This window comes from Pituophis catenifer, unplaced genomic scaffold (genome assembly GCF_029215685.1).
Source record: "Pituophis catenifer annectens isolate HBS135680 unplaced genomic scaffold, rPitCat1.0.hap2 SCAF_7, whole genome shotgun sequence".
Lineage (NCBI taxonomy): Eukaryota > Metazoa > Chordata > Lepidosauria > Squamata > Colubridae > Pituophis > Pituophis catenifer.
In genome coordinates, this window is record NW_027256887.1 from 7,470,182 (window position 1) to 7,497,654 (window position 27,473).

Genomic DNA, 27,473 nt, shown 5'->3' on the forward strand with positions numbered 1-27,473 from the left:
CTGCTGGGCAGTCCCTGTTCACCACAGCCTCCCAACCAGAAAGCGAAAGTTGGCAACCGGATGTAAATTGTCCACTAGCAGTGGCCTTTTGAGGAGGGAGGGGGAAGATCTCTCCACCCCCCCCCCCTTTAGATAAAGTGGGACCGCTCCAAGGGTGAAATCCAGCAGGTTCTGACAGGTTCTGAAGAACCGGTAGCGGAAATTTTGAGTAGTTTGGAGAACCAGCAAATACCACCTCTGGCTGGCCCCAGAGTGGGGAGGGAATGGAGATTTTGCAATTTTCTTTCCCCAGGAGTGGGGAGGGAATGGAGATTTTTCAGTATCCTTCCCCTGCCACGCCCACCAAGCCACACCATGCCCACCAAGCCACGCCCACAGCACCGGTAGTAAAAAAATTTGGATTTCACCCCTGGACCGCTCCCCAGCTCTCTAAGAAGAATTTATCACCACCGATACTCAACCACACGTCAGCTCTTGGGAAGTCTTGGCCAACCACAACAAAGATGGCTGACCTATCATCCATCCAAGACCAAGAGTATAGAGGTTGTCATCACTTCCGTAGGCTCGACAAAAGAAACCAGCTTCTTTTTCTGACCCACCTCCAGCTCCTTTTTTTCCCTCGTTATCTTCTCTTGCCCCAGGATCCTGCTTTTATCTTCGCTCTGAATTTATTTAGCACAGTTGGGTTAGAGAATTCATAATGTCATCGCAATAAAAGTCAGCTGTCTCCGGCTACAATGCCGGTCCAAAAATATTTTGCTCATCTGCCAAGAGTTTCAAATCAGCTTGGCAAGTTTCTAATTTTAAACGCCGGTAGCAGGAAAAGAGACTCCCTCGTTTTTTTTTTTTTCCTAGGCATGCAAAAACACCAAGAATGCTTTCGGTTTAGAACAGCGCGATCCAGAGAAGTTTAGCTGAAGGAGGGTTATTCAGCAGAGCAGAAACCGAATGGTGTTTTTGTGCTATTTGCTGCAACGGTCTTAATACGTCCCAGTTTGGGAAACGCACATGAAAACATATTTTAAATGCGATTTTCCATACTTGCCGCCTTCCAGATGTTTGAAAACATCTGGAAATTCTAGGCATTGCCAACCTGGTATGTTTGAAACTGGAAGCCAACCGCTTGGAAGAGTCTATTTTAAAGTTTGCAAACTGACAGAGGAGGAGGAAGGTAATGGCATTGTGAGAGTCCGTGGTGCTTTCTGAGCTTGGTTATTTTCTCGGAGACATTTCACGACCCAAGTAGGTAACATTATCAGTGCTAATAAAGAGTGGGACTTGCAGAGCGGTGGCAGTGGTGGAGGAGAATCTTGTACTTTGCAACAGCACTTAGATTTATATACCGCTCTTTAGTGTTTTACAGCAGTGTTTCTCAATCTGGGCAATTTACAGTGGGTGAACTTCAACTCCCAGAATTCCCCAGCTAACTAAAGAATTGGCTGGGGAATTCTGGGAGTTGAAGTCCACCCATCTTAAAACCCTACTAAGGTTGAGAAACAATCCATTAGAGCCCTCTCTAAGCCAGGGGTCCCCAACCTTTTGGACCTCAGGGACCACTAAATTCATAATTTTAAATCCCGCAGACCACTAATATGATCTGCCTAATGACTGGCTGGGCAGGCATGGCTAGGTGGTCATGTGACTGGGTGGGCGTGGCCAACTTGATGTCACTCACCTTGAGGGGCGCCTCGCTGGCCTCTACTCACCCCTCCCCTCCTAACCACTCCTCACCTCCCCGCCTGGGTTCCTTAGGGCCCCAACAGGAAGCAGTTGTTGGAGCTAAGCAGCCACCACGAGAAAGAGTTGGCAAAACAGTTGGCTCAGTTCAAATTGGATCTGACCGAGAAGGAGGCTCAGCAGAAGCACCTCACTGAGGACTAGGAGCATAGGCTTTCCAAGCAGAGGGTAGACCTGCGGGAGTGCAAGGCCAGGTACCGGCGCCTGGAGGCTCAGCGGGCTGAGATGGGCAACCAGTTCCAGGCCATGATGCAGTCCCACCGGAACGAGGCCCTCTGGCTCTTTGGCACCAGCAGCGTTTCCCCCCAGCCTTCGCCCAAAGCCCCACACCAGGAGGCTGAAGCAGACCCCGAGTTAGAATTTCTTCCCCCCTCCGACCCGCACAATAAGACCCTGAAGGGAGAGATTTTCTGCAGCAATACAAGTGTTCATTGCAGGGGCCGTAGTTTGAGGACCTGTTGTGACCCCCGAGTCCGACTTATCGGAGGGAGAAGGCTCCGAACATGAAGGAGAGGAGTTGGCCAGGCCTCCCTCTCCAGGACCCTCCTCTCTGGCAATGCCTCAGGTGTCTCCCAAAGGAGAAGAGATTGGCCAGGAGCCAGGTATCTCCTCGCAGTCGGACAGTGACGGAGATAAGTCTTGGCTGGATCCACGCCAGCGTCGGAGAGACAAGCGCACGCAGCAGAAAAGGAGGCGTGCCAGAGATTAAGCTAGTCACTGGACCACACCCCACAGGGGATAAAAGGGGGTGAGGTGGCCATTCAGACTCTGTGACGGACAAAACTAACTATTAGCGAGTCACATTGCATCTTTGAAGCAAGGTTATCTGCCTTGGATTTAATACGGACTGGACTTGACAATTCTTGAACTGTGTGTATCTTGTTTGGGTTTATCTGACGGAGGAACAACCCCTCCCTCTATGAGTAAAGTTCTTGGCAAGCAGCTACTGGGTTGCTGCCAATCCTCTTATCGAAAGAATTTGTTGTCTGCCAGTTTTATTTAACCCCTGGCTATCTGTTTGTGTGCGTGTGGGAGACGGGGACAGAACAGGACCCTTGATTTAGTGCAATATAAAAAATGCAAATAATTTTTCTGCGGACCACCAAAATTTTCTCATGGACCACCAGTGGTCCATGGACCACCAGTTGGTGACCGCTGCTCTACGCGGTTTACAGTGTCAGTCTATTGCCCCCCCCCCCCCAACAATCTGACTTCTCATTTTACCAGCCTCGGAAGGATGGAAGGTCCTAGAACAGGGATGGCGAACCTTTTCGGCACTGAGTGCCCAAATCGGAATGCGGGTGCTTGCACCAAAAACCCAAAGACCAGCTGGCTGGCGAGCGCATGCGTACTTTTTGGGCGTTTTAGGCTGGTTTGGGGCCATTTTCAGGCCGTTTTTCGGGTATTTTTCAAGTAGTTTTTTGGCCATTTTCGGCCTGAAAATGGCCTGTTTTTTGGCTGATTTTTTGGCCATTTTCAGGCAGTTTTCTGGTGCTCCAGTGCCCGCAAAGATCAGCTGGCTGGCGCGCATGTGCACACCGGAAACCAGAAGAGCAGCTGGCGTGCCACCTCTGGTACGGGTGCCATAGGTTCGTCATCCCAGTCCTAGAATCATTTCTAAGCTTGCAGGCGAAAACGCCTAAAATCTGCATTTTTTTGTCATGGTTAACTTGGATAGTTGGTCACCATGCTTCTTCTTGTCACACTGTTTGACCAACTCATCCAGCGGTGGGCAGGTGTGAACGAACTATGAAAAATTAGCAACGGGGGGGGGGGGGGCTCTATTGCAAAATTACAAGTGGCCAACAGCAAGGTTCTCACATGACAAGTTTTTAAAATATATATGATGAGGAATATCGTATTTTTAGATGCTCCGCCATCTGTTTAGGACTGTGTATTAGAAGAAAAGTGAATTAATTAAGAAGCACATAAAGTCTTATTTCAAGGAGGAGGAACTTGTGTGTGGGGGGGAAACTCTTGTCTGGGGAAGTCAGTGGTCCTGTCCTGCCCGCCCCCCCCCCCCAGACCCAGCATTGTGACTTTTTCCCAGCCCCCAAAACCAACTGAGCTTCTTTCAAATCTTAGTATGTTGAAGGGAAAGACATTGTTGCTTAGGGCAACCAGATCTTGGCTGCCAAAATCCTCCAATCCTCCAAAGAGGGTTGGAGTTCTCTGTACCTCTGGAGTCATCTAATCATCAGCTGGATCTTGGCACCCAGGTCTGGTCACTTTTATTATTATTATTTATTGAATTTATATTGACCTTTCTAGCAGGAATACAGAATATACAAGAGTTGGAAGGGACTTTGGAGGCTCTTCTAGGCTCAAGCAGGAGACAACTCTATCATTTCAGACAAATGGTTGTCTAGTCTCTACTTAAAAACCTCCAGTGTTGGAGCACCCACAAGTCGTTCCATTGATTAATTGTTCTCACTGTCAGGAAATTTCTCCTTAGTTCTAAGTTGCTTCTCTCCTTGATTAGTTTCCATCCGTTGCTTCTTGTCCTGCCCTCAGGTGCTTTGGAGAATAAGTTGACTTCCTCTTCTTTGTGGCAGCCCCTCAAATAGGGAGCCTTGGTAGTACAGTGGTCTAAAGCACCCTGTTATTAAGACCAGCTGCCTGCAATTACTGCAGGTTCGAATCTCACCAAGGCTCAAGGTTGACTCAGCCTTCCATCCTTTCTAAGGTAGGTTAAATGAGGACCCAGATTGTGGGGGCAATAAGCTGACTTTGTATAAATATACAAAAGGATGAAGGCTATTGCTTAGCACATTGTAAGCCGCCCTGAGTCTCCAGAGAAGGGCGGCATATAAATCAATTTTTTAAAAAAAATAAATATTGGAATTCTGCTATCATGTCTCCCCCGGTCCTTCTTTTCATTAAACTAGACATACCTAATTCCAGCAACCGTTCTTCATAGGTTTTAGCCTCCAGCCCCCTAATCGTCATCATTTTAGAATTTAGAATTTTAGAAATTAGCATAGCAAAGTTAGAAGGGACCTTGGAGGTCTTCTAGTCCAACCCCCTGCTTAGGCAGGAAACCCTACACCACTTCAGACAAATGGCTATCCAACATCTTCTTAAAAACTTCCTGTGTTGGAGCATCCACAACTTCCGGAGGCAAGTTGTTCCACTGGTTAATTGTTCTGCCCAGAATATCATCGGGCTCCAGCTACCAGCCCTGGACGACACCTCCGACTCTCGCTGCTTGAGAAAGTTGCATAACATTCTCAGAGACTCTTCCCATCCTGCTTACAATCTTTTTGGACTGTTGCCTTCTGGCAGAAGATACAGAACAATTAAAACTCGGACCGCACGTTTTCTGAATAGTTTTTATCCCAGAGCTATAATTGCACTCAACCATGAACTAAAGGGCCACCATCAGTGAGCTGTTGGACAGCATTACTTGGTCTGTTGTGTGGATGTTTGGGTGGTTTAGGGGTGGGGAATTTGTGGTGGGTGGGGTGTGTGTTTGGGGATTGTTGTGTGTGTTGGACCTGGTCTTTGGGTGTTAAGTGAATTTCGTTGTATGGGTATACTGTGTATACACGTACAATGACAATAAAGTTATTTATTTTATTTATTTATTTTATTCTCATTGTCAGGAAATTTCTCCTTAGTTCTAGGTTGCTTCTCTCCTCGATTAGTTTCCACCCATTGCTTTTGTCCTACCCTCAAGTGCAACCATCATCGTTGTTGCTCTTCTCTGCGCTCTTTCCAGAGTATTTTTAAAAAAACCCTCATAATGCTTAAAACTGGATGCAGTAGTCCAAGAGTGGTCTTCCCAAGGCATTCTGAAGCGGTATTAACACTTCCTATGATCTTGATCCTTGTGTTAATGCAGTTTAGGATTGCATTGGGGCCTCTCTTTTTTTTTTTTTGGTGGCTGCAGCACACGGCTGGCTGGCTGATATTTAATTGATCGCCTGCTAAGACTGCAAGATCAGTTAATGGCTATTGAGCCAGGTTTCATCTACGCTGCATTTGTCTATTTGGTTTTTTCTTACCTAAGTGCAAAACTCTGATGTAGGCAAGATATGGTCACTTAATCAAGATACAATGTTCAAGCAGGAGACCCTATACCGGGGGGGTGTCAAACTCGAGGCCCGCGGGCCGAATTTGGCCCGCAATGTGGTTGGATCCAGCCCGCGGGGCTGTCCTGGAAAATGTAAGGGGCCAGTCCGCGTTGCTTCAGCCTGGTCTACCCAATGTGAAGAGGAAACATTGGGCTAGCAGTTTGGGGAGTGGCGTCAAACTGGCCACGCCCACCCAGTCGGCCACGCCCAGTAAATGGTGTCAAACTGGCCATGCCCACCCAGCTGGCCACGCCCACTAAGTGGCGTCAAGATGGCCACACCCACCCAATCGGTCATGCTTGCCCGGCCCCCCCGAGGTCAACCACAGCCCTGATCAGGTAAGTGGTATTCACTTACGTTCCCGATCGACTCGCAAATGTGAGCGCGTGCACATCCAGACATGCGCACGGCTTTCGGTGCATGCGCTTTGCTCACGCGTGTAGCTTACACTCATGTGCACGGGTAAAAAACATGTCTAAATAGGATGGCATAGAGCCGGGGAGGCGAGGCCCGCCCGTGATTTCCACTACTGGTTCGGGCGAACCGGTCTGAACCGGCTGAATACCACCTCTGGCCCCGATGTGGCCCTCAATGAAATTGAGTTTGACACCCTTGCCCTACACTGTTCCAGAGAAATGGCTGTCCAGTCTCTTCTTAAAAACCTCAAGGTCTGGAAACCCACAACTTCTGAAGGCAAACCGTTCCACCGATGAATGGTTCTCACTGTTAGGAAATTGTCAGCAGGCACACCACGGTAAAGGGACACAAGTGGCATCTCCCTCCTCTCACCAGCCCAAGTGCCAGTCTCCTGCCAGTCTGTGTGGCAAAGGGCAAAGACACAAGTCTTTTCCTCTTCCTCATCTCTTTTTATCTCTTTCTCTTTTTTTTTTCTGTTCAGCTGTGCGGCTGTGGGCTCCTGGGCGTGGGAATATGGCTCTCGGTATCCCAAGGAAACTTCGCCACGTTTTCACCCACGTTCCCCTCGCTTTCGGCTGCCAACCTGGTCATCGCCATCGGGACCATTGTCATGGTGACAGCTTTCCTAGGCTGTTTGGGTGCCATCAAAGAAAACAAGTGCCTACTTTTAAGTGTAAGTTGGATTCCGTACGGCTCCTCTGTTTCATGCCAGGGACTTCAGAAATTGCCTTTTTTTCTCCTTTATTTTGTTACATCAAACTGTATACACCAGGGGTGAAATCTACTTACCTTCCCAACCGGTTCGGAAGCGCGTGGACCCTCTGCACATGTGCAACCCCTTCTGCGCATGCGCAGAGGGTAAAAAACAGGTTACTTCCTGGTTAAAACCAGGAAGTAACGACAACTGGGTGGGTGGGCGGAGCTTTGCGCCTCCATCGCTACCGATTCTCCGAACCACCAGCTGCCATTGCTAGCGGCTCGGTTGAACCGGGCCGAACCGGGAGCATTTCAACCTTGGTATACACTAAAAGGGGAATATTAGTGTATACAGTTTGATATAACAAAATAAGAGTAATAATAAGAGATGTTAAGGATGTTGGTGTTGTGTTACCAACCAGCAGAGTAAATGCACAAGGAAACGTTGCTGAGAGCAATGAATAAGAGATATGCAAACTGGTTTATCAAAAGCTTACTTTATAGTAGAAAAAACAGTCTCATAGTCTTTAAACAAATTCCAAGTCTTTGCCAGTTAAATCAGTCCAGTAGTTACAGAATCTTCTTACCCAACAAACAGTAGTTGGTTAGAATAACAAACTCACTCTGGTTCACAAACCACGATGGTAGCAGATCCATCAAACGATGATAGCAGATAGCAACTCCTCACTATGGCAGCATATCATAGCAGCAACTGAACACTACAATACCTTGCTTAAATACTCTCACAACCAGTCATTACCTAATTACAGCATGACTCAGCATTAAAGCCTTAAAGTTACACAATAGATATTCATATTAACGTCACAGAACACATATATTGCCTGGACAACTTGTTAGGCTCAAACCATATCCTAATAAGAGAAAACATGGAATAATTGAATAATGAAAGATTGCAACTTTATATAAATATGTATCACTATTAGAAATTGTAAGTTGGATTGAAAGTAATAATTATGACTAATGCTATTAGTTTTATTTGTATTAGAATATAATAAAATAACAGTAATAATAAGAAACTGCCTTTTTTTCCTCTCCCGAAGCCTCCATCACAATACCAATAATCCTCGACTTGCAACAGTTCCTTTAGTGACCGTCTGAAGATACAACGGCACTGAAAAAATGGATTTATGACCGTTTTTCACACTTACGACCATTACAGCATCCCCCCCCCCCCATAATCACCTGATCAAAATTGAGATGCTTGGCAACTGACTCATATTTATGACGGTTGCCTGTTCCCCTTTTGCGACCTTCCGAGAAGAAAAGTCAATGGGGAAGCCTGCTTAACAACCGTGCTACTAACTGAACAACTGCAGTGGTTCACTTAACGACGGTGGCACGAAAGGTCATTCAGTGGAGCAACCTTTTTCTCGCTTAGCAACATTCATTTGGGGGCCAAGTGAGGTCGTAAGTCGAGGATTACCTGTAAAAGTTTGACAACCGAGCCCCGTAACCAGTGAAAGTGAACTTAGCATTCTTTTTTTTTTGTAAATTAGATTGTTCATAGTTTTTCTTATGCACATCTCCCTCCCTGGCTAAAATACAGTAGTGGCCAAAATTGTGGAAACCTTTTGGGAAAAGTGTATTTTTTAAAACTAGCTAATAACACCACTTATTTTTTTTATTTTTTTTTTTGGAGTAGTACCATAAAATTATATATCAATGGAAAGATAATTTAATCAAGAATGTAATGCAATAACTTTTATGAAGGATTTGCTATTAGAATAGCAGTTACAGTATAAAGAAGAAAAGTGAAACACGTAGAAAAAATGAGATATACAGAATTTTTTTTTTTTTTTAATTTGATTTATATGCCGCCCTTCTCCGGAGACTCAGGGCGGCTTACAATGCTTTAAGCAATAGCCTTCATTCTTTTGTATATTTTTATACAAAGTCAGCTTATTGCCCCCACAAACTGGGTCCTCATTTCACCTACCTTAGAAAGGATGGAAGGCTGAGTCAACCTTGAGCCTTGGAGAGATTCGAACCAGCAGAAATTGCAGGCAGCTGTGTTAATAACAGGGTGCACTAAACCCTTGTACTATCAAGGCTCTTGATAGTATCCCCATGTCAGTTAATACTTAGTTGGGTAACCTTTAGCATGAATTACAGCCTTACAATGTCTTCCCATGGAGGGAACCAAGTCTTTTAGTTCTGCAGCTGTTATAATGTGGAACCAAGATTGAATGATGGCTTCGATTAACTGGATTTTATTGCTGGATCACTTCTGACTGACAAGTTTCTTTAGTCGGCTCCCTAGATTTTCAATTGGGTGAAGGTCTGGGCTATTCCCAGGCCATTCCAGCAATGGAATAGGATTGTCTTGAAACTCAAAAAAAAAAAAAAAAGTGGTGTTATTAGCTATCAAACCTCAAAAATACACTTTTCCCAAAAGGTTTCCACAATTTTGGCCACTGCTGTAGCTGAAATTAGCATGTAAGAATCTTGAAAGAGCAAAACAAGTTATTGGTGAAAATCAGCTTGGATACAGTTGATTTATCGTAATATGTTTTATTAGTTTTATCACCTAACCGGATTCAAACACATCGAGCATAATAAATTCACCTTCAGCCACTTTTAAGGTAAAACAAGGGGGAGAGCTTTATGAAATTCCAGGAAAAAAGGATCCCAAAATGTGGGAGAAGACTGACATGCCCCTAATTTAAGTCGGAAGGGGACATTCTTAACAAGCTTTACAGTACAGATGATCCTTGACTTATGACCATAAGTGCCCAAAATTTCTGTCACTAAGTGAAACTGTTCACTGAGTTTTGCCCCATTTTACGACTTTCCTAGCCACAGTTGTTAAGTGAACCACTGCAGTTGTTAAGTTAGTCACATGGTCTTTAAATGAATCTGGTTTCCTTATTGACTTAGCTGGTCAGAAGGTCGCAAAAGGGAATCAGGTGACCCTGGGCCACTGCGACTATCATAAATACGAGTCAGTTGCCAAGGGTCTGAATTTTGATCACGTCACCATGTGGTCGTAAGAGTGAAAAACAGTCATAAGTCTCTTTTTTTTTGTGCTGTCGTAACTTCGAATGGTCACTAAATGAATAGTTGTAAGTCAAGGACTACCTCTTCTTGGTTCTGGCAAGGCAGAGCCTGATGTAAATTGGTGAATCCTCATGGTAGCCAGTGTTGTGGCCCGACAGAGCTGGCAGCAGATTCGGACAGTGAGGAGGTTGGGGAGGAACGTGGGCCAGTCCTGGAGTCTGGGGAAGGCTCGGATGAGAGCTCTGCATCGAAGGCAGAGAGGGGGCCAATGCCGTATGGTAGTTCTTTGCTGCCTCCGGAGTCTGACATCAGCGAGGCAGAAGAACAGCGTGAGCCTGTTCCCAGTGTGCGCATGCGCAGAGTTGCCAGGAGACAGGAACAATTAAGGAAACAGGGTCAACTTGGGAGTAAGGCTTGGAGATGATTGGTTCCTCCCATAAGACATAAAAGAGAAGCAAACGGGACGTGAGCTTTTGCAGGAAGCAATTAGTTCATCTGGCCGATTCAAGATTTGAAAATTCTGTTTGTGACTCTGTGCCAAGTTTGGCCTTGCCCTGCGTCTGGAAATTAGCTCTTTGGCAGCGTTCCACATGAGATAGGTGGGTGTTGATCACCTTCCTCTGAAAGACTGTTTATCAAGCCTTGCGGACTGTAAATGAAAGGTATTTACAGCTGTATGAATTAAAGAGTTTTTCCGGGACTACGTTTGTGTTGTTTACTTTCTAAGGAAGCCTAGATCACAACAGCCAGGGCACCAACTGCAAAAGAGGCTGGCCAACTCACTGCCACCTTCTTGATCATCGGTGGCTTCCAAGTTGCCTTCAAAGGCTGCACCTGTTGAACACATTTCAGCAATCCAAACCTATCAAGATGTCTATGGAGATTCTCAGTCCTCCAGGTCCTGGTTGTCCCAAAAGTGCTTTTTCAAGAGGCAACTGGACTTTCTGGTTTTTCTTGGAAGACGTTCCGCTTTGAAGACAAATCTATCTCAAAATTGAACAGCCCTCTCTCAACAGAGGGGAAGGGATAGGACATCTGTTGTTGTGACCTAGACCCAAATAGTTATTACCAGACACAATCAGTCCTAAACAGACATATTTTATTAGAACAGCTGAGAATTACTTCATTCTCAGCTTAGCCCAAATTAATTCCAAAACATAAACAGTTCTTTGGCCTTATCACCAACCTTTGTCTTCTTTGGCACCCTGCCAAAGGCAAAAACCTATGAAGTTCAGAAGCAAGAGATGCCGACGAGAAACAAATGTAGCAACGTTGCTTTCCTACAAAGATCCCAAGAGCCGTTGCTGCTCTTTTAAGCCTTCTGGGAGGGGGCAATCATCTCCTGGCCTTACTCCCGAGTCATCCTTTTTGTTTTAGCTGCTCTTGCCTTCTGGCAGCTCTTTTCATACGTGCACTAGGAACAGGCTCCTCCTGTTCCTCTGCCTCTCTGCTGTCAGCCTCTGGAGGCTCCGGAGTCTGCGCATCGATCCCAGATGGCCCTGGCTCCATCTCTGCCTCCGACGCAGAGCCTTCATCCGGGCCTTCCCCTGACTCCAGGACTGGCCCATTGTCCTCCCCAGCCTCCTCACTGTCCGATTCCGTTGCCAGCTCTTCAGGCTGCTGGCGGACCACAACATCTATCTCCAGTCTACAACACAGTCCTTTCAGCAGTTCCAAGAAGGATCCACGCCCATTTGCACCACTCAGGTGACCCTGAGGACACAGATAAACCTCCAGGTGGCCTCAACGACCCTCTAAAAAGGATGCAAGCGACCAGTTGTCTGCAAGGAGTATAAATCCTTCCATCCCCTACCATCCGGTCAGAGCTGAAGAAGCTTCTTGGATGAGAAGCGAAATGCCTTCAAAGAAAAAAAACTCAGAAAGTCCAAACTGCCTCTTGAAAAAACACTTTTGGGATCAACCGATCAAGAAGAGTTGATTTGCCGTCACCGAGGCTTTCGGTCCTAGGTGGACTCAGAACTGGTCGGTCAGTTGAAGCTGGACAGCGCTTTCCTCCCCCAACTCATAACCTCCAGCTGTGATTTAAGCAGGAGCCCATTAGCCCAAAAAAGACACACACTGATCACAGTCCAGCTGCCGTGGGGGGAATTGTGACCCCAATTCAGGGACCGCTGGACCGATCTTCCAGGCCACGTGATGGTGGGCCACAGCTGTCTGGGGGGTGGGGGTGGGGGTTTAATCAGAGCTTATTTCCCTTGTTGTTTTGATTATCCCTAAGTAGGTTAATGTAACCACACAGCTCGTGTTTTCCTATCCAGCGATATCATTGACGTGAGGTTTTTTTAAGCCCTTTCCGTGCTCTGGTTCTGACCCTCCACTCTGTTCCTGTTTTGTTCTTTCTTGCAGTTTTTTGTCGTTTTGCTGATCATTCTCCTGGCTGAACTGATATTACTGATTTTGTTCTTTGTTTATATGGACAAGGTAAGTATTTATATAGCCACGCACACAGACAGACAGACAGACAGACAGACAGACAGACAGACAGACAGACAGACAGACACACCACGAGGCTGGTTAGCTCATCCTCGGAAGCAAAGCTTCTTTTCTTTAGTGTAATTCCTTGGGAGGGGGTGGGGATATATATACATGCATGCATATATATTCCCTCAAAAGATAATGAGCATGGAGGCAAGAATGTGACCGAGGCGTTATTTTACAGAAAGGGTACATTCAGTTGAATCGAGAAAGACACGAGATCTAGGTCAACCGAGAAAGAAATTAACAGTTTATTTATGGTGCTATGCACGACCCGTCAGAGAAATAACAGCTGTTGCTCATTGCCGAAACCATAATTCTTGGGATAAAATTTATGTCACGATAGAAGGAAAAGGCTGCAGAAAACATTCATTTGCTCACGGGTTCCTAACTGAGAACCGACTAGGCGTATTTAGCGCTTAATCAACTCGCTCCAAAAAAGAAAGAAAGAAAGGAAGGAAGGAAGGAAGGAAGGAAGGAGAGAGAGAGAGAGAGAGAGAGAGAGAGAGAGAGAAAGAAAGAAAGAAAGAAAGAAAAAAAAGAAAGAAAGAAAGAAAGAAAGAAAGAAAAAGAAAGAAAGAAAGAAAGAAAACCTGTTTATGGCATAAAAAGGTGGAGAGAGAGAGAGAGAGGGAGAGAAAAAAAGCATGAAAATACATCGTTGTGCGGGATTAGGCTTTTATACCATTGTCTTAGACCAGTGGTGGCGAACCTTTTACTCAGCAAGTGCTGAAGAGGGACGCGCTTTGTCCACTAATGTGCAGCTTACCCCCATGCGCTGCATGTGCAATCACACCATCTGCGCATTTGCGCGACTCCCCCTGTGTGCTGCCCACGCAATTGCACCATCTGCGCATGTACGTGTTTTTTGCACACGCAACGCATTCAAAACATGTGCGCATGCGCAGGAGAGCTCCGAAGACCAGCAATTCCCTGAATTGCACGCATGCGCACCGGAGGCCCGAATACCAGTGGCAGGGCGCGCACATACACAGCTGCAGGTGAGTTGGGCGACAGCTCATGTGCCCGGAAAGATCGCTCTGTGTGCCACCTCGGGCACGCATGCTATAGGTTTCGCCATCACGGTCCCAGACATTAATATTAGTAATAGCATTGTTAATATCTGTAATTATGAATGCTAATGCTAATATAATGGTTAAATATCAGTAGTATTAGTGTTATCTGGGCTCTTTTCAATCAGGTTTGAGGTGGGGGGATGACATTGGCTTGACATGAATTGCATTTATTGGTGAAGCTCAGATACGTTACCCTCCTGGCTGTCCTTGATCTCTCACCATCACTGGGGGAATCTTTCTGGATCAACTAAGGCAGTGGTCCCCAACCTTTTTATCGCCGCGGACCAATCAGCCTTTGATAATTTTACCGTGGCCCGCTGAGCGCGCGCAGGGGTGGGGGCTTTGGGCCACACGTGCGTACCTGCGTGGGGCTCTCTTCCCTGGAGCCTTTGCGCACGGCCCAGGAGCTTTTGCGCACGGCCCAGGAGCCTTTGCGCTGCAGCGTTCATGTCCCCCGGCCGCTGCGCGGCCCGGTGCCAGGTACTCCACGGCCCGGCACCGGTCCGCGGACCGGGGGTTGGGGACCACTGAACTAAGGGAACCGGGTGAGGGGGGAAGGTGCAGTGTTGCAGTGGCTCTTCTCTCTTCTCCAAGCCCGAAGGGGAGAGGTCCTGAACGAAACCCCCCTGATTTGTGGGGTCCTGGAAGGTTCAGTCGTCTCTCTCTCTCTCCACCCCCACATGAGGCCTCTCGGGAGGTCATCCATCAGAATGAGATCGGGTATCATCAGTAGGCTGCTGGTACTCAGACACATCCATCAAACTCTGGCTGGCTTGAGTGATGCAGCCAAGGACTTCCCTCCGTTCTTGGAAGAGGGGAAGGGGGAAGGTTTGGGAAAGGAGGAACAGGGCCGCGTGGCTGCCTGACCACTGAATTCAGGGACGTTCCCTTCGTAGTTCTGAGTGAGTTCTGCTTCCCCAGATCAAACGGGTGCACAATTGGGTGTGAGTGTGTCTCCCTGCACCCTTAGCTCCTTCCAAAGAGCTGGTGGCAAGTGCAGCCAGGAAAGCTTTCTGCGCAGATCCATCTTGTGTTGAAACGCACGCCTTCCTGGATTAGGATAGTAATAGCAATAGCACTTCGACCTACATACCGCTTCACAGTGCTTTTACAGCCCTCTCTAAGCAGTTTATAGTATCAGCCTATTGTCCCCAACCATCTGGGTCCTCGTTTTATCGACCTCGGAAGGACGGAAGGCTGAGTCAACCCTGAGCTGGTCAGGATCGAACTCCTGGCAGTGTGCAGAGTCAGCCTGCAATGCTGCATTCTAACCACTGCACCACCACCGATAGATGATAGATAGATAGCAATAGCACTTAGACTTATATACCGCTTCACAGTGCTTTTTCAGCCCTCTCTAAGCGTTTTACAGAGTCAGCCTATTGTCCCCCAACCATCTGGGTCCTCATTTTACCGACCTCTGAAGGACGGAAGACTGAGTCAACTTTGAGCCGGTCAGAATCGAACTGCTGGCAGTCCGCAGAGTTTGCCTGCAATACCGCATTCTAGCCACTGCACCACAATGGCTTAGATAAGCAATAGCACTTAGATTTATATTCCGCTTCACAGTGCTTTTACAGCCCTCTCTAAGCGGTTTACAGTGTCAGCCTACTGGCCCCCCCCCCCCAACCGTCTGGGTCCTCATTTTACCGACCTCAGAAAGACGGAAGACTGAGTCAACCTTGAGCCGCTGAGACTCGAACTGCCAAAACTGCTGGCAGTCGGCAGTCAGCAGAATTAGCCTGCAATGCTGCATTCTAATCCCTGCGTCGCCACGGCCCTTCTTATGGTCACTCCCGCTTTTGTTTCTTCCTCTGTGGGCTACTGCAGTGCACCCTCCGTGCGGCTGCAATGCACATTTCAAACGGGGCAGCTTCACTCACACTGTTGCGGCTTCCATTGTGACTTTTTTGACCATACCCCTTGCAGATACTCCTCCTGCATTGAGGAATTTTTCTCCAAAGCTACTTTGGAAGCCGGGAGTCTCCACCGGTTAAAGGATGACTCTGCAAAAGAGATTCTGTTCCGTTTAGTCTTGCGCATTTACACCGTGTCCAACCAAACGACGTGGGGAAAATGATACCTGCAGAGAGTTAACAACGAGAACTCTTAAAAAGCAATTTTTCCCCCCTGAAATAGGTGAGTGAAAGTGCGAAACAGGACCTGAAGGAGGGCCTCAAGCTGTATAACACAGAAAATAATGTGGGGCTGAAAAACGCATGGAATATCATTCAAGCAGAGGTAAAATAGATAAACACTTACGTCTTTGCAAACCAAATTCGAAGTCGAAAACTAGACAGCCACTGCAGGAGAGCCAATAAGTCTTCGCTGTTGTGCTGCCGCCATCTAGTGGCATTTGGTAGCATTAGCAATCTGCAATTTCTTTCCTTCTGAACTTATTACACTCTCATCTAGGTACAGTCCAGGGGTGAAATCCAGCAGGTTCTGACGAACCGGTAGTGGAAATTCTGAACAGTTTAAAAACTGATAACGGAAATTTTGAGTAGTTTGGAGAACCGGCAAATATCTGTCTGGCCTCTGTCTGGCCCCAGAGTGGGGTGGGAATGGAGATTTTGCAATATCCTTCCCCCCAGGAGTGGGGAGGGAATGGGGATTTTGCAATATCCTTCCCCCCAGGAGTGGGGAGGGAATGGGGATTTTGCAATATCCTTCCCCCAGGAGTGGGGAGGGAATGGAGATTTTGCAATATCCTTCCCCTGGAATGGGGTGAGAATGGAGATTTTGCAGTATCCTTCCCCTGCCACGCCCACGCTCATAGAACCAGTAGTAAAAAAAATATTTGGATTTCACCACTTGTACAGCCTGCGTTGTTTGTAACATCCTATAACATTTTCATTGCTGAAAAATATGCTTTCCGTGACACTCTATTGCAGTAAACCGTTATTTCCATAAAATACCGTTTATTGAGCTGAGGTTTACCACCATATTAAAGCTCCCTTTTAACGACCCTGTATTAAAACATAAGCCAAATAAAAACCATTGCAAATTGTTACATAAATCCAGCCAAATGTTAAAAGCTAATAAGGCTTGTCTACCTATATAGTGCTAAAATGTTCATTCTCGCGATCTGCGCGAAATGGTTAGTTGTAGGGCAAACAACGTTTGAAGCAAGCTAGGATGTATCTAAAATCCAAACCCCACGATTTTTGGGGAAATGAAATTTGGGAAAGCTGTAGCTACTTCAGTGCTACTGGCTACTATTGCTGTGGTCACATCAGCGGTGAAATGCTCCTGGTTCGGATTGTGGCGATTGTGGCTCGTGGTCTCCGCCCACTCGCCCGGGTGTTGTTACTCCCTGGTTTTAACCAGGAAGTAATGTTTTTTTTACCCTCTGCACATGCGCAGAAGGTTTTGTGCATGCGCAAAGGGTCTGTCCGCACATGTGATGCACATGCGTACATGTGAGCGAAGGAAGCGCGCCTGCGCGCGGCACATACACTTCTGAACCAGTAAGGAAGGTAAGTAGATTTCACCCCTGGGTCACATGATATTCTGTGACAGTTTCCCAGCCACTCTCACAATCCCTCCCTTCTCAATCCAGCAGCAGCCTTTTACCTGCCTGCTGGGAAGGGAAGGGAAGGGGACGGGAGGGGAAGGAAGGAAGGAAGGAAGGAAGGGCCATAACAAGTTTGAAGGTCACTGAACAAGGCAGTCATTAATCAAGGACTATCTGTAGTGAGGTGCTTGATCACTTGCCTTTATTTTACATGTATAACACGTCCATTTCAGGGGTGAAATCCAGCAGGTTCTGACAGGTTCTGGAGAACCGGGAGCGGAAATTTTGAGTAGTTCAGAGAACCGGCAAATACCACCTCTGGCTGGCCCCAGAGTGGGGTGGGAATGGAGATTTTGCAATATCCTTTCCCTGGAGTGAGGTGGGAATGGAGATTTTGCAATATCCTTCTGCCACACCCACCAAGTCACGCCCACCAAGCCACACCATGCCCACCAAGCCACGTCCACAGAACTGGTAGTAAAAAAAACCTGGATTTCACCACTGGTCCATTTCTGAAATATATTCTCGTTTCCCTAATAACGTTGTGAACTTTAAGTAACTTTCTTAGGAATGGAAATGCTTTTTTTTAAAAAAAAACCGTTGTGACTCATTCTCCCCCTTTTTCCTCCCCATAGATGCACTGCTGTGGGGTAACTGATTACAGAGATTGGTACCCTGTATTGGGTGATAACGTTGTCCCTGACAGATGCTGCATGGAAAATTCCCAAGATTGTGGTCGGAATTCCAACAACACGAGCTTGGTGTGGAAAACGGTAACCCATCACCTGAATGCTGCCCCCATGCTGACTCGCCCTTAGATCCTTCCAAACGTGGTTACTTCTTTGACTAGGAATATAGGCGGTCCTCGATGTATGATCACAACCGAGCCCCAAATTTCTATTGCTAAGTAAGATTAAGTGAGTTAAGTGAGCTTTGCCCCGTTTTACGACCTCTCTTCCCACAGTTGTTAAGTGAGTCACTGCAGCTGTTAAGTTAGCAACATGGTTGTGAAGTGAATCCGGCTTCCCCATTGACTTCGTTTGTCAGCTTGTCGCAAAAGGGGACCACATGAGTCCCGGGACACTGCAATCGTCCGTCATAAATAAATGTCAGTTGGGAAGCATCTGAATTTTGATCACGTGACCACGGGGATGCTGCGACGGCCGTAAGTGTGAAAAACGGTGGTTAGTCGCTTTTTTCAGTGCTGTTATAACTTTGAACGGTTGCTAAACAAATGGCTGTAAGCCGAGGACTACCTATAATAGTATATATCATGAATCCTTAAGTCCTGTAGAATTCAGTGGGAATTACCTCTAGGTCAGGGGTGTCAAACTCAAGGGCCGTGGGCCGGATCCGGCCTGTGGGGTGCTTAGATCTGGGCTGACCTGTAACTATCAAAGGTCCGGCCCACCGTGCCTCTGGTGGCCAAAATGGGCTATGGGGGTGGGCTCGTGAGTCCCTCCCCGCGGCCCGTTTTCGGCCATCAGAGTGCTGCAGGAGGCCGTGGAGGCCAAAAACGGGCTGCAGGGGGCCTCATGAATCCCCCCCAGCAGCCCGATTTCGGCCGGCAGGGTGCTGCAGGAGGTCATGGATGCCAAAAATGGGCTGCAGGGGACCTCGTGAGTCCCCACGCGGCCCGTTTTCAGCCAGCAGAGTGCTACAGGAGGCTGTGGAAGCCAAAAACGGGCCTCGGGGCCTCGTGAGTCCCCCCAGCGGCCCGATTTCAGCCAGAAGAGTGCTGCAGGAGGCCATGGAGGCCAAAAATGGGCTGTAGGGGGCCTTGTGAGCCCCCCCAGCTGCCCGATTTCGCCCGGCAGAGTGCTGCAGGAGGCCGTGGAGTCCGAAAACGGGCTGCAGGGGGCCTCGTGAGTCCCCCCGCGGCCCATTTTCATCCGGCAGAGTGCTGCAGAGTCCATCTCATCTCTCTCCCTCTCCTCGCCCACTCACCTGGTCAGCCCATGGAAGAGAACTACAATGCTGGTCCAGCCCTCGAAGAAATCCAGTTTGACATCCCTCTCTAGGTAAATCAGGATAGGACCGAGGCATAAATCTGCTAATAGATAATAACTGTTGTTCACTCAGCCGTTTGTCCAAGAATTGATCTGGTGCTAAAAATACTCGGCTCTGGTTGATGCTTAGATTTCAGATCGCAGAGGGAACTTGTGCAGCTCTCTTAACGTTCCACCAGAGAGGATTTAAGTACTGTGTAGTACATAAAAAGTAAAGTCACCTTCAAGTCAATCTGGAGTCTTTCTGGAGGTTTCTTTGTGCAGGTTTCTTCAGCAGTGCTACAGATGGAGTTACCTTCTGCCTTCTGGGAGGTATTTCCACCTTCCCAGTTCAAGTTTATGACAGTTAAAATTCTCTGGAAGTATTCCTTCGAGGGATTCAATACATAGTTATAAATTCACGCAAAATACATTAAGATAGATTTTTTTTTAATTGGGCGCGCTAGAGACACATTCGGAATGAAAATAACCTTGCCTTTACTCATATTTTACAATCAGTTACCGTAATCTCTAAACAAAACAAAACAAAAAAACTGTTTAACTAGAATGGTGAGCAATTTGTGCGTGAACAAAATGAGCAAAATCCCCCTTGATAAGTCCTTGTCAAATTTCATTTGAAGTTTTTAATTCCTGCCAATCAGCGGTGGGTTTCCAATATTCTTATCGCCGGTTTGCCCCGCACACGGGACTTCCGCGCATGTGCCTGGCCTTGAAAATGTGGCGAAACCGGTTCGCTCAAACCGATACGAACTGGCTGAATACCACCTCTGCTGCCAATGGCTCTTGCGTACAAGGAGAATCCAAAAGGGAGAAAACAATGGGCAGAAGCAGGGGTGAAATGCTACTGGTTCGGACCGCGGCACTTTCCCTTTGGCCTGGGTGGCGGCACCCGACCAAGCCAGTGCAGGTAGTCCTTCATCTTGCCAAAGACCAGGTCGCCGCACTTATAGTTGTGCAGCCGGCCAGAGCGGGACATGACACGAGCAGAGAGGCCAATGCAGCCCCTGCCGAGGCCATCCTGACTGAGCGATTGCAGTGCCTCCACAGCAACAGGTGCGTCGCAGCCATTTTGCCAGCCTTTGCCTCCAGGCGGTGAGGTTGGAAGGGGCCGTTGCCGCCACTCTCCCTCCCCACCAGGCCGAAGGGAAAGCACCGCAGTGGCACAGCCGGGCCTGTCCCTCTCCCCATCCATTTAAGAAGGGGAATGTGGCTCTGGTAAGTTTCGCTACAAAAAGCCTGCAGCCGCTGCATTTGACACAAGAAGTGCCTCCAGGCGCACCGGAAACAAGAGGCTGCGACTGCAGGCATCTCGTGACAGGGGAAAATTTGATAAATAAAATAAAATAAAATAATAAAATAAAATAAAATAAAATAAAATAAAATAAAATAAAATAAAATAATAAAAATAATAAAATAAAATAATAAATTAAATTAAATTAAATTAAATTAAATTAAATTAAATTATTAAATTAAATATAATATAATATAATTAATATAATAATAAAATAATAAAATAAAATAAAATAATAAAATAAAATAAAATAATAATAAAATAAAATAAAATAAAATAAAATAAAAATAGGATTTTAGAATAGAAAATAGAAATTAAATTTTTTTGCCTGCTGGGTTCGGGGGCGTGGCTGGTGGGGGTAGGGTCATGTGACTGAGTGGGCGTGGCTGTGAGTGATATCAAGTCGGTCACGCCCACTCAGTCACAGGAACCCCCCTCCCCACCAAGCCACGCCCACAGAACCTGTAGGGAAAATTTTTAGGTAGGCAAACCTGTTCTTTTCTTTTCCAGCCTCTCTCTCGTGCTCAGAATGCTGTTGCTATCAAACGGAGTTTTAAAAAGCTTTTTTTTCTCTCTAGGGCTGCTACGAGAAGGTCATGATGTGGTTTGAAGATAACAAGCACATCCCGGGGGCCGTCGGGATGTGTCTCCTCATAATACAGGTATGGGGCTAACTAGAAGAAGGCAGAATGTCTTTGATTCAGGATGTGGAAGGACCAGTAATTGGATTTTTTTTAAAAAAAAAAATATTGTTTTGCAAGCTGGGTATCTGGGAGATGGCAGTCATGATGTCTCCCAAGTAGGCATGCAAGACACACTAGTGCAAAATTTGAACCAGGCTCTTTGGGTTTGTGATCCTGGGGTCAATGATAAGTAAAGGTAAAAGGTAAAGGTTCCTCCTGCACATATGTGCTAGTCGTTCCCGACTCTAGGGGGCAGTGCTCATCTCCGTTTCAAAGCTGAAGAGCCAGCGCTGTCCAAAGACGTCTCCGTGGTCAGGTGGCCAGCATGACTCAACGCCAAAGGCGCACGGAACGCTGTTCCCTTCCCACCAAAGGTGGTCCCTATTTTTCTACTTGCATTTTTTACGTGCTTTCGAACTGCTAGGTTGGCAGAAGCTGGGAAAAGTCACGGGAGCTCACCCCATCACGCGGCACTAGGGATTCGAACCGCTGAACTGCCGACCTTTCTATCGACAAGCTCAGCATCTTAGCCATTGAGCCACCGTGTCCCTTATAAGTACTTATAAATGATAAGTACATCTGGTGAAATACGTCGAGGAAGATTCAATCATCCAGGCCAAAAGTGTCTAAAAAAAAGGTTAAAATCATGGCAACTGGACCAAAGTTTGTTAATTTGAGACGTTTCGTTACTCATCCAAGTAACTATTCCATTATTTTCCTTTACCAACACCTGCTAATGAATTGAATTGCAGTTGACTTTATTTGGCCAAGTGTGTTTAGACACACAAGGAATTTGTCTCAGGAATTTGAAACAGTTTAATGGTGATAATATATATATGTCTAGCAGTGAAGATGCTCACCTCCCACTCGGAACGTTGAGAGTTCAATCCTAGGTAGTGTCGGATGTTTCTCTCTCTCTCAGGGAATATTTGCTGTGAACTCCATGTAGGCGTCAGGAAGAGCATCTGGCCAGTAAATGCTCAGCTCCATTCAGTTGCCTCGACTCTACCCTGAATTCAGGGATTACAGGTTCTTTAAAAAAAAAACAAGAGTCATGGCTAAAGAGCGGTAATTCAGATTTTACTGCAATGGGGGCCGTCTTTGATGACTTTTGGTAGAGATCGTATGGGTGTGGGCCTCCGTAAAAGTGCCGTTTGTACCCCACAATTAATCCCGACATCCTTTTTCTTGCTTGTCTTCCAGATTCTTGGCATGGCCTTTTCCATGACTCTCTTCCAGCAGATTCACAGGACCGGTAAAAAATACGATGCCTAAAATACTTCTTTTTTTTTTTTTTTTACTTCATCAGCCCTTAACTGTTGCCATTAGGACAGAACAACAATTGCAAAATATATATATATTCATATATATGTGTATATATATGAATCACTTTGTCTGACTTTGGGGTTGCCTACCCAGCTTAGTTCATTTTTTCCAAGACGGATTAAACTGAACGCAAGTATTTACAGAACTTTTTTGTATCTTCTCGGTCATTGTTTTGCCAAAGAAGAGGAGAACGTTCCTGAACTCAAATCAATTTTCTACTCCTTCTCAAAGCTCCTTGTTTCTAACCCTCTAGGTGGAGTAACGCTCTAGTACTGATCAGCATTACATCACTGACGTAGCTGACGGATGTGTCCATTAACTTTTTGAAATATTTTTTTAAAAAATGGCTTGTACCCAACCGGGGTACTGGGACTTGAACGAAGCCATTCGGATGACACCCCTGTGAATTGGATCTGCTTGGACAGAGTGGGGTGGGTGGGTGGGTGGGTGGGTTTGTGGGAGTGGGGGTCAGGGGTACTTCATCCTACAGAACATTAAGTATTTTCCTTCCTTCCCCTTTTTTTTTCCTCTCATGTCCCCCCCTCTCCTGAATTCAATGGTGCAGTCTTTGGAGGGGGAAAAAAATACCATTTTTTTTTTAAAAAAAACTGTTTTAAATTTAAAACAGCTTTAAATTTAAAACCAGGAGGAAAAACACGGCTGTTTTCTGTTACAGTAAGTTTAAAAGACACTCGGCAGTTGGTGAGTCTCGCTAAAGCTTGATTTAGACTTCAACGGCGCGTAGGTGTCTCCGGGTATCCCTGCTGCGAAGGGGGTTGTTGGATAAATGGAGGTTGCGAATGGTTGCAGACGGGCTAGCGCGCAAGCCTTCCCAAATCTCAACCACGCTGCATGCCGATTGGTTGATCCGACTTCCTGTTGGGAGGCGGGAGATGGCAAGGCGCCTACTCTGGGCTTCGTTGTTTGAGCGCCCCCTAGTCAGAACGTTAACATTTGCCAAAGTAATAAATGCTATGCAACCGGCTCCGAACGACAGACGCATACGTTCCCCGATGAGCCGTGGTGGTGCAGTGGTTAGAATGCAGTACTGCAGTCTCCTTCTGCTGCCTGCCGGCTGCCTGCAATTTGGCAGTTCAAATCTCACCAGGCTCAAGGTTGACTCAGCCTTCCATCCTTCCGAGGTGGGTAAAATGGGGGACCCAAATTGTTGGGAGAGATTTGCTGACTCTGTAAACCACTTCGAGAGGGCTGTAAAGCGGTATATAAGTCTAAGTGCTATTGCTATTTGCAGTGATGTTGAAGTCTAAACCAGGTTTAAGCTGGAATCAATGCAGTGGAAATTCTGGGACCAGGGCAGATTCTCGGATACATACCTCATATTTTTCAGTTGGAGATCTTCCCCGTAAGGCAGGGGTGGGGTACTATGGCCACGGTGGCACAGTGGTTAGAATGCAGCATTGCAGGCTGACTCTGCTCACTGCCAGTAGTTCAATCCTGACCGGCTCAAGGTTGACTCAGCCTTCCATCCTTCCGAGGTCGGTAAAATGAGGACCCAGATTGTTGGGGGCAAGAGGCTGACTCTGTAAAATTGTTTAGAGAGGGCGGTAAAGCATTGTGAAGCGGTATATAAGTCTTATGTGCTATTGCTATTGCTATTGCTATTCCTTCCTTCCTTCCTTCCTTCCTTCCTTCCTTCCTTCCTTCCTTCCTTCCTTCCTTCCTTCCTTCCTCTCTTCTTCCCTTTCTAATTCTCCTTCCTGGTGGCAAAGTGATTAGAATGCCGTATTGCAGGCTGACTCTGCCCACTGCCAGGAGTTCGATCCTGACCATCTCAAGGTTCATTCAGGCTTCCGTCCTTCCGAGGTCAGTCAAATGAGGGCCCAGGTTTTTGGGGGGCAATGTGCTGACTCTGTTAAACTGCTTACAGAGGGCTTTAAACTACTATGAAGCTCTGTACAAGTGCTATTGCTATGGTCCTTTTATGACCTGTGGACTTCCAACTCCCAGAATTCTTGAGGCCGCTTGGCTGGCTGAGGAATCCTGGGAACTGAAGTCCACAAGGGACTGTAGTTCCCTACCTCTGCCATAAGACATACTGTACATGAAGCAGACATCTCTCTGGAAGCATCTCATTCTGGGGGGAAAAAAAAGAAAAGTTACAATTGACTGCTCCTGTTGCTGCTTGACGGTGAATTGGCAAATGTCGGGAGACTGGGCCGATGTTCCTCCCTTGGTTCTTATTTCTGGTAGTCTTAAAATAGGGTAGGAATGGCATACTTTTGATAATTAGGCCAAGACGCCTTTACTGAGGCTTCGGTCTCTGTTCTTTTTTAAAAACAAAAACAAAAACCTGACTTCTGTCGAAGGGCAGATAACCTCCCTAGCAACAACAACCAGCCATCTTCTTTTATACTTAACAGAATAAAACAGCCATTTCCAAAGGGGGGTATCAAGCTACCGAGCAAAAAAATAAATTAAAAAAAATCAAATAAATCACGGATCTCTCTTGCAATTCAGGTTGTTTTCTCCGTATCTGGAAGAATTTCCCGGCTCTAGTGATATAGCAAATTATGCTGACCCCACTGGAGGTGCATCAGTGCCCCCCACTTTCAGAGAAGTGGGCCCAGAATTGTTTGCGCCTGAAAGTAGGCAACTCCTAGGAGAATCGCATCCTTCCCAGTGGTGGGATTCAAATTTTTTTACTACTGGTTCTGTGTGTGCGTGGCTTGGTGGGTGTGGCAGGGGAAGGATACTGCCAAATCGTCATTCCTTCCCCACCCCACTAACCTGCTTTCCAGCTCCGTTCAGTGCAGGGCTAACAAATCAGGGAGGCAGCTGATCGGCTGCCTCCCAGCCGATCAGCTGGGAGGCAGCAATAGACTGACCACGCCGATCGGCTGGGAGGCAGCGAATAGATCGACTGGGTGCCCCAACCTTAAAAGCTAGGCCTCCTTGCAACCCCCTGGTAGCTAAAATGAGGTGCGTGGGGACTCCTGGAAGGGGCAGGACAGGCGGGGGCGGGGGCCAACCAGAGGTGGTATATGCTGGTTCTCCAAACTACTCAAAATTTCCGCTACCAGTTCGCCAGAAATGATCCGAACCAGCTGAATACCACCTCTGCCTCTTCCATTAGAATATACGCTCATCGGTGCTCATTCTGAAAGAAAGTAACTTTGCATCCTATAAAAATAAATGTGAGGTGCGAGAGTGAAAACATCGTTCAGGAAAAAATAGCAAATCGTGAAGGATTAGCCAGTGGTCTCTCCTCTTCCTCTTTTATTCCCAGGTCGTAGTTAAGGCCAAGGAAAAGCATTTTCCATTTTTGTATAATAAAGAGCGTGAAGGCTCAGCTTGAGCTACATTTTTGTGGCGTAAAAAGGAAACGGTGGGTGAGCTGAAAGGCAACTTCTGGCAGGGGTGTCAAAAACTATTTCATTGAGGGCCGCATCAGGGTTGTGTTTGACCTCAGTGTGGGCGTGGCCAAGGTGGGCGTGGCCAGCTTTACGTCGCTCGTGTTGGGGGCGTCTGTGGCGGCCCGAGTGCCCTGCCAGCGAAAAGGAGCTCTCGAGCTCCGTTTTTGGCTGTGATGGCCTCTTGAAACCCTCTGTCAGCGAAAACGGAGCTCCGGGGGGCTGCGCGCAGCTCTCCCGAGATCCATTTTCACTGGCAGAGGCCTGCAGGCCGGACCTTCGCTGTTTCCAGGATGGCCCCACGGGCCAGATCTAAGCAGCCAGTAGGCTGGTTCTGGCCCCCGGGCCTTGAGTTTTGACAAACCTGACCTTATGGAGTGCAACCAAAGTTCCTTTTTTGTAATCTTGGAAATCATTCACAGGAAGCCCCTGAGAGAGAAGGAAATGTCCTCACTTAATGGCCACGGTTGAGCTGAGAATGTCCGTTCTAAGTTGTTGCGGTCACTAAACAGGTCATGGCATGAGCTGACTGGATTTTTGCAATCATTTTTACGATGGTCGTAACGCGAGTTGCTGTGGCCGTTACGCAGACCACGTGGCGGTTAGGACAAATCCATTCGCTCAAATGGGCATTTTATTTTATTTTCCCAGAAATTGGCAAAAAATAAAAAAAAGCAGACATTGCAACCGGTTCTAAATGTGAGACAGTTTGCCAGTTACCATGGTTGTATGTGGGGGGCAGTCATAACTTTGAGGAGGGGTTGTAAATCATTAAGCAAGGAGTACCTGTGCCATCGATACTGGCAGGAGTCTCTTAATTAATACCAGAAAAGATTCAGATGAAAGGAGAGTGCAAACAGGCGTGATCCAAGGCTCCTTTACTTTTTTTAAAAAAAGAACTTTTATATCAAACTAATTAACAGAAATAAAAATTGCATACAGTGCAGACCAGGTATATATTTATCGTTCTACTGCTGCAAAATAATTATTTTTACCATCTCCCTGCACAAGAAACCAATAATTCTCGATGCCCAGATTCTGTAAGACAGCCAAGAATAGATCTTAACACATTCTCATTTTCAAATCATTATCGCAATCTTGTACATTCGAACCCAAAATATGGTAACGATGGGACAAATCTAGAATTAATCTCTTGTCTCTTGAACTAAGTCTCCATTACTAAACAAGCCCTGAGATATTTAATACAGATGAAATAAGTTTTTTTGTTTTTTTGCTGTGTTAACCACATTTTAAGATAAAAATAATATCACATTCTTTAATGCAACTGTCCATTGCTTTTGAAAGAACAGGTCATTCCAAATTACTATTCAAGTAATTAATATTGCTTTCTTCAATTTTTTTTTTTTTAAAAAAGATGAATAGTGGCTAAAATATCTCAAAAGCATCAATCAGGACCAAACACTGTAGGTGAAACACTTCAGTAGAATAAATTGCTAAGAAGCAACCTGGTAAACCAAATTCACTTTTTCATAGACTTTTAAAAAAAAACAGTTTAATCTGAGCTACGTTTTTCAGAAGCAAAGGTCCGATTTACTGAAAAAAAAAATCAAAACAAGAAACAGATTAATATCTATTTTTATTAAAATAAGCATGGCATCATGGAGGCTTTGATGCATGAGGAGGTTAGTTTTGTCTACCACCAAATCTCTCCCCTGTTTATCTTGTGACATTAAGTTTCCAATATTGAAACTAATCCTTGAACAAACCCAACGTTTCAGAAAGACACAAATGCTTCCAGT

General features: G+C 46.4%; 1 protein-coding gene across 2 annotated transcripts in view; it reads left to right on the forward strand.

Annotated features, from left to right (window-relative positions):
- TSPAN9 (tetraspanin 9) overlaps window positions 1-22,451 on the forward strand; it is a 136,320-nt gene extending 113,869 nt beyond the window's left edge. For both annotated transcript variants that reach the window (XM_070947257.1, XM_070947256.1), the window contains 6 exons: window positions 6,712-6,903; window positions 12,312-12,386; window positions 15,656-15,757; window positions 17,669-17,806; window positions 20,912-20,995; window positions 22,220-22,451. In XM_070947257.1, coding sequence (XP_070803358.1) covers window positions 6,712-6,903; window positions 12,312-12,386; window positions 15,656-15,757; window positions 17,669-17,806; window positions 20,912-20,995; window positions 22,220-22,291 — 663 coding nt within the window. In that variant the 3' untranslated portion in view covers window positions 22,292-22,451. The remainder of the gene's footprint in view (window positions 1-6,711; window positions 6,904-12,311; window positions 12,387-15,655; window positions 15,758-17,668; window positions 17,807-20,911; window positions 20,996-22,219) is intronic.
- Window positions 22,452-27,473: the final 5,022 nt, after the last annotated feature.